The sequence below is a fragment of the Lathyrus oleraceus genome, chromosome 7 (genome assembly GCF_024323335.1).
Source record: "Lathyrus oleraceus cultivar Zhongwan6 chromosome 7, CAAS_Psat_ZW6_1.0, whole genome shotgun sequence".
Classification (NCBI taxonomy): domain Eukaryota; kingdom Viridiplantae; phylum Streptophyta; class Magnoliopsida; order Fabales; family Fabaceae; genus Lathyrus; species Lathyrus oleraceus.
Window position 1 is genome coordinate 80,961,346 of NC_066585.1, and position 6,245 is coordinate 80,967,590.

Sequence of the window (6,245 nt, forward strand, 5' to 3'; positions counted from 1 at the left end):
CGCGGAAATTGTGCAAGTTTGACGTCTGATGTCATAATAATTGTTATTATACCTTTTTAGATAGGGAATCAACTCGTTAGTCCAACTCACTGCTTTGCCATAACCTATAGACTTTTTAAGTCATCCGAATTTATTTTAGACTCAAATTCAACATTTTACTATTTTTACATTTTGTTTTATTTATTTAATTCTGTTTTGGATTAAAAACCCATTAGGATTTCTTTGTTTTTTATATTTTAAGAACTTTGGCATGACCATAAAGATTATTTTTCATTATAATAAAATTTAAAATTCAAAATTTCCTTCTTTGTAGTAGATTCCAGCCTTATTTGACCAGTTTGTTGCTTGCAAATTTATATTTTGTTCTAGGAGTTGGCGTTTCTTGTTCCTTTCGTGTTTCTGAATGCGTCACATTCTTTTTATAAAATAAAAGAACACCAGCACTCTTTTGATGACTTTCAGATTGTGCTTGATTTGTTAACAAACATAAGCCTTGCTAACACAATCAAATGCACCCTTATACTTGTTTTCCCCAAAAGTTAATAATCTTGCACCTCACTTTTTCATTATAGATAAAGAATAATACTTCCTAAAGCAAACAAATGGGATCAATCTCTTTTCTTTATCCAAGTGTTTCTGTATATTATCCCATTGACATGGACTATCTATCACAGCACAACAAAAATGTAGTTACAAAGATTTTCAAGTGTCAAAAGGTATAGGCAAAGAAAACCAAACCAATAATATAATACAACAATGTAGAACTACTGTAAATACCAATATCCTCATTGTCTATACACTCAAGAATTAAAGGAAGAAAAAAAGAACAAAATCCACCCTTTTTCAATAGAACTGCAGTCGCGTTGATCCTCCGACGATATGTACATCATGATGCAACACAACATTTTCACTAAAACCAAGCTCCCGGCTAAGCTAAGGAATTCAAGATGCAAGAAGATCTGCCAAAATCTTGCATCAGAATCACTTGCTGCATGAATATGGTTTGTATATTTACACAAAGAAGTATCATTCTTCTGTCTCATTTCGCTACCATAGTTTCATTCAAAGGTGCATATTATCTAGCCACATTTACTCTGTCAATCACATCCAATGCTCTCTTTTTGTCGATACTGAAATCAATCACAGGAACCTTAGAGCAAATTCTGTTATAAGATAATTCCTTGCTTCTACTTGTCGTTGAGTAACTGCTACTTTTGATCAATCTGTTATTATCTGTCGACGCCGTCAACGTCTTCACACTGTCAAAGTCCAAGCTCTTACTTTTACTGATCCCTCTAAAACGCATTTGGTTACTTACATCCTTCAGCATGATCTGCTCATCAGTTGTTAGCAATGGCGATATTGCGTTTGTCGATTGTTGATTTGTCTTTTGCAAGACAGCGCCGACACGAGACTTGACGGAAGACTTTATTTCTCCAACATCACCCCTGGCTTTACTTTTAACCGCCAAGCGGTGAAGCAATAAGAGAAGTTCAAGTATATAGTTTTCTACTTTTTCTTTATCTGCATGATGAAATGTTTCAATTCGCATAACATCAGTCTTCATCGTTTTCTTGTTTAAATCAGATCTGCAACAATCAAACAAGGAATTTGAAAATTAAAGTAGGAACAAAAACGAAGAAAAGAAAAAAGTCGAAACCGTGCAAGCGTAGTAGATCCAACAGATTGTTACTTACCCGGTGCTTGCCCATTCCCCAACCCAACCAAAACCATGATGAGCTCTGAATCAGTTTTAGAGCACCCAACCGAAAGAAAAAGAATAAACAGTTAGTTTGTATTAAAAGTATATAAACCAATACTTGAAGAAAGTTTCTCAAATATCTATGTATATCTACGCTATGAAGCAGTGACACAGATAATAATTTACGAATATAAAAATGACATGTGTCGGACACCAAGCATGCCTTCAATCTGAAATTCTAGTACGACATAGTATATAAAGCAAGACATCTTACTTTGCCGTGTTTGTAGCAATTGGAACCAACCAATGCAATGTTTTCTCCATCTCCTGTTTAATATCTGCTACAGTGAGCTGTTTGGCAGTACATATATATTAGCTAAGATTTCATGTTTTCTCTTTTTAGACGAATATTTTCTCGACTTTTAACATTTGTAATAGAAGAAAAGAACCAACAGATGAGAACTTACCTCTTGTGCAACATGAAATGTAGGTAATTTGGACCGCAGAGTTAATTTGATATTAGGAGGCAAGCTCTGATATAATGTATCCCTTGTATTTGCCGGCATAGAAGCGGATCTGGCAACCTAACAAATGAACACAAGCTTAGTACAATGCTTTTCGGCGCATAAGCTAAGTCACACGAGGCAGTTGATATATAAAGCACACTGTTAGCACTTAGCGATGTCGTGAAATAATTGTAATAAAGAAGAAACTTACTAGAGTATCCATTTGGAGCACTATATTTGCATAATGCAAAGAGAGGCCTGCAGGACCCAATCTTTGACGATTGCCGATGGTTTGAATAAAAGGTTTACGGCTATCTGCAGGAATCCATTGCAGCAGTGTTGCAGTTATGAGGCAAAATACAACTTTCATTACGAATTGAGTCAACGAGTAATTTGACGAGAATATAAACAGAGTACTTACCCGCACTACCAAAGGCTTTATTTATCTCCAAATGTAAAAAGTGGACTATATCTACAAGCTTCTCCATAACCTGTGATTCATTAGATTATGAATTATACTCTATTATTCATACTCAAAATGAATCAACTTCTGCTAATATAAAACATCTTAGAGCCTATGTACTAGTTCCAGGATTATACATGGATAGAATACAACGAACGTATAAAACACATAGATTGGAGGATAATACAAGATGAGATCATCACATTCATCATCATGTTATGAGTCCCACATCAGACAAGACAGTATATCCTCACCTAAAAACCAATTTTGTAGGGATGAGTTAGACTCAACCACATTTCTTAACATGGTATTAGAATCTGGTTTAAGATCCGGTGGACCACCCACCATTTATTTTCACACTCCAAATGTCCAGTCTTGGACGTGAGGGGGTGTGTTAAGAGTTTCACATCGGACAATATATGGCCTAAACATTTTATCTACAACACAGTCACGTTATTACCTCCTCCAAACTTCTGGACCAGAGCGACTTCTTCTTCAAATGCCTAACTTGCTTCTTTTGACTTTTAAGTTCTGCCTTCAAGATTGCAAGACTGTCACCTATACGATGAAGAGAGATAGTCAAAATTAAATTTATATCAAATTACCGAAAGAAATATTGCCCTATAGCTCCGAGTAACTTTTTCTTTAAAACTGTTATATAATAACCAACCTATTGTGCTTTCATAAAAATGTCCTACAAGAATATGCAAACCAGGCTCCACAAAATTCAAATAAAACATGATGAAAATCAAGGGTCATTTTCCCTAGAAGTCTAAATAATCGAACAAATACCGATACCGGTGCAATTTTCCTGGATCTTAAACCATGGACTCGATAGTCCAAATTTAGTACATACTCTCTACCCTCTAAACGATTATTTTATCAAAAGTTTACAATACCAAATTAATATTCTTCTTTGAATTCGAACTCTTTTAAAATTTTGATTCTAAGTTTTTTCGTCAATTATCACTTCAACAAACAAGAGTTGCATGTTATGTGAAGGGAAGTATTCTTCAATTACCGCTTTGAGCTGCACTTGAATTGTCCTCCTCTTCACGCTTATGCTGATAATCTTGCGCAAATCTATCCAAAGCATGTAACTCATGGTATAATTCCTGTTTTCATAAAAATTGATTTTCCAATTCCTTTTAGACTCAAATCCCACACAACAAAAAACACTGTTTAAGAAGAGAAACTAAACTATATTTCTCCATCTTCATAAGGTAACTACAACTTCTGGAACAATTGTAAATATTTCTTTAGTAAAGGAATACACTCACCGCCGTATGTTGAACTAAATTCATCAATTGCTGCATTAATAACTCCGCCTCTTCCTTTGTTTGTCTTTGAGAATTAAGTTCTCTGCTAATTCTAAAATTCACAACACAAAGACAGGTAAGAACAAGAATAATAAAAGCCATTTTTTCCATGCAATGGAAGGCTAGAGAATAGACGAATTGAGTAAATACAATTTATATTACTTCTCAAAGTATCGATCCAAGTTGTGCCACTGAGGATCCTTTGAACGATTTCCAAAACGAATCACCTCATCCAAAAAGACCTTCAATTCATCCCTGGAAACATAACCAAAAACCATATCCCGTTGGCATTTCAAAGAGTCGCGATAATCTAAAACAGTTGAAAGTTAGGTTGTTAACGGAAGGAACATAAGCTCCTTCCATTACCTCTTGTCTGAAGCAACGATCCGTAGAAGTTCGTCCATATCCTTTGACACTAAATCCTGCACAGCCTCTAACTTAAGCACCTCTTCTTTCAAATGTTTAACGTTTTTCGTCGAAAGAGATTCCATGAGACTAGAACCCTTGACAATAGTGTTTGCAACTTCAAATGCTAAAATGCCAACTTCATTCCCCTTTGTTACCGCTCCATATGCAAAACCGCCACCAGAATTTAAATTTGTCATGCTACTCCCAAGTGTGTCCAGAACATCTACTGCTTTTCCAAATCCAATAGTGCCAGCTCTTCCCAGGCGCGAACCCACCTCCGAGACCTGAAATAGAAAGACGTTAATCTTCATTTTTCTCCAATGTTAGTCAACTTATCCCCTTTCACTTAGTTCAGAAACTCTAAAACAACAGTATATCAACTCTAATTCTCCTTGGTTCCCAAATTATGAATTTATCCATCAATCATAAACCCTACTTCCACACGGCTCAATCTGTGTTTCTCTCCTCATATTGCACAAAACTCACTCTCATTTTCAAACAAGGATTGAGAAGAAAAACACGAAAGATGCAACTTTAGGACAATTCTTCTTTCGCCCTCTATCCAAGGTTTTAAAACGGTGCGTTACCGCGAAAATGGCCGCAACAAAACGGTATCAGAAGGTGCCGATACCCGTTATTCACCGTTTTTATAATGAAAAAGGAATTGTAGTTAATTCACACCACAACGACCGCAATCAGTATCGCAACACCTGGACCGACTGAAATCGCAAAAGTCTTTACGCCACCGCAACGCGACCAGTATTTAAAACCTTGCCTCTATCTATCCAAACATAATCCATCACCAATTGCAACACGTGTTCATGATTCATCAACATACCTAATTTGTCTGAGATTACTAATTGATTACAACCTTATTTCAATAAACCACTTAAGTGTTTATTATAAACCATTTAATCTCAAACTATTTCTACAAGTTATTTTCAAAAGCTATCATAGAAAGCTTGTGGGAACAAACTGAAAACAAGTGCTTACTTCACTAGTAAACAAGCTCAAACAACTCAATCCAAACACATAAACAAAATGCTATAAAACAAACAAACAAGAGAACAATGAAACCAATAACCACTAACCAACCAACCTTAGCCACAGCAGCTTGTCTTGATCTACCAGACCTAGACTTATGTGAAAAAGAATCAGCATAGCGTGGAATCCCATCATAGAAATCATCAGTAGCACCAACTCCAGCAGCAACAACAGCACCTTCTTCTTCCTTCACACTTACCAAATCACTACCGTCCTTGTGATTCTCATCACCATAATGTTGTTCCCTCTTTGCAACCCTCTTGTCACCTTTACCAGACTTGGAACAAAGACCCCCCATATCAAAATAACAAAGAAAGAAGATGTGAAAATAAAATTATACTAAAAAGAAGATGAGAGAATCAAAGAGACAACATTAGGCGGCGTTATTGGTAGGTCAAAGATGAAATATTTTGTGTTGAGTGACAACGCGGCAATGGGTTGGTCATGTTCAACCTTCTCCGCGGTTAGCTAACAACAACTATTTTACGTATAAAATCTGTCTTGTACTTTCATCCATTACTACTTTGACCTTTTTCTAATAGTCCATTCTAATATTGACAAAACAACATATAATTGTCTTAATCTATGATTATGCTACATTATTTATTTTCTTGAGAATTCTAGTCGGATCTAATATGGTCATTCTTTTCTTTCTTTTTTTTTCTTTTTTTTTAATAAAAGGTAATAATTCCGCAACCTTAATGTGGAGGAGATTGAAATTATTTGATATTAGAACTGATTTTCGAAGAGAATTAATACTGATCTTAATAATAAGAAAAAAAGTAGTTTTTGTAATGTGTATA

The 6,245-nt window shown here is 35.4% G+C and overlaps 1 protein-coding gene across 1 annotated transcript; it reads right to left on the minus strand.

Moving 5' to 3' along the window:
* Positions 1–539: 539 nt before the first annotated feature.
* Positions 540–5,946, minus strand: LOC127105530 (protein PSK SIMULATOR 1). Its single transcript, XM_051042716.1, has 12 exons — positions 5,498–5,946; positions 4,357–4,682; positions 4,153–4,245; positions 3,952–4,042; positions 3,693–3,786; positions 3,132–3,229; positions 2,630–2,699; positions 2,420–2,523; positions 2,170–2,286; positions 1,977–2,053; positions 1,698–1,742; positions 540–1,589 (listed from the first exon to the last, which is right to left on the minus strand). Exons 1-12 carry the CDS (start codon positions 5,738–5,740, stop codon positions 1,076–1,078), a joined length of 1,872 nt encoding a protein of 623 aa, XP_050898673.1. The 5' UTR covers positions 5,741–5,946; the 3' UTR covers positions 540–1,075.
* Positions 5,947–6,245: the final 299 nt, after the last annotated feature.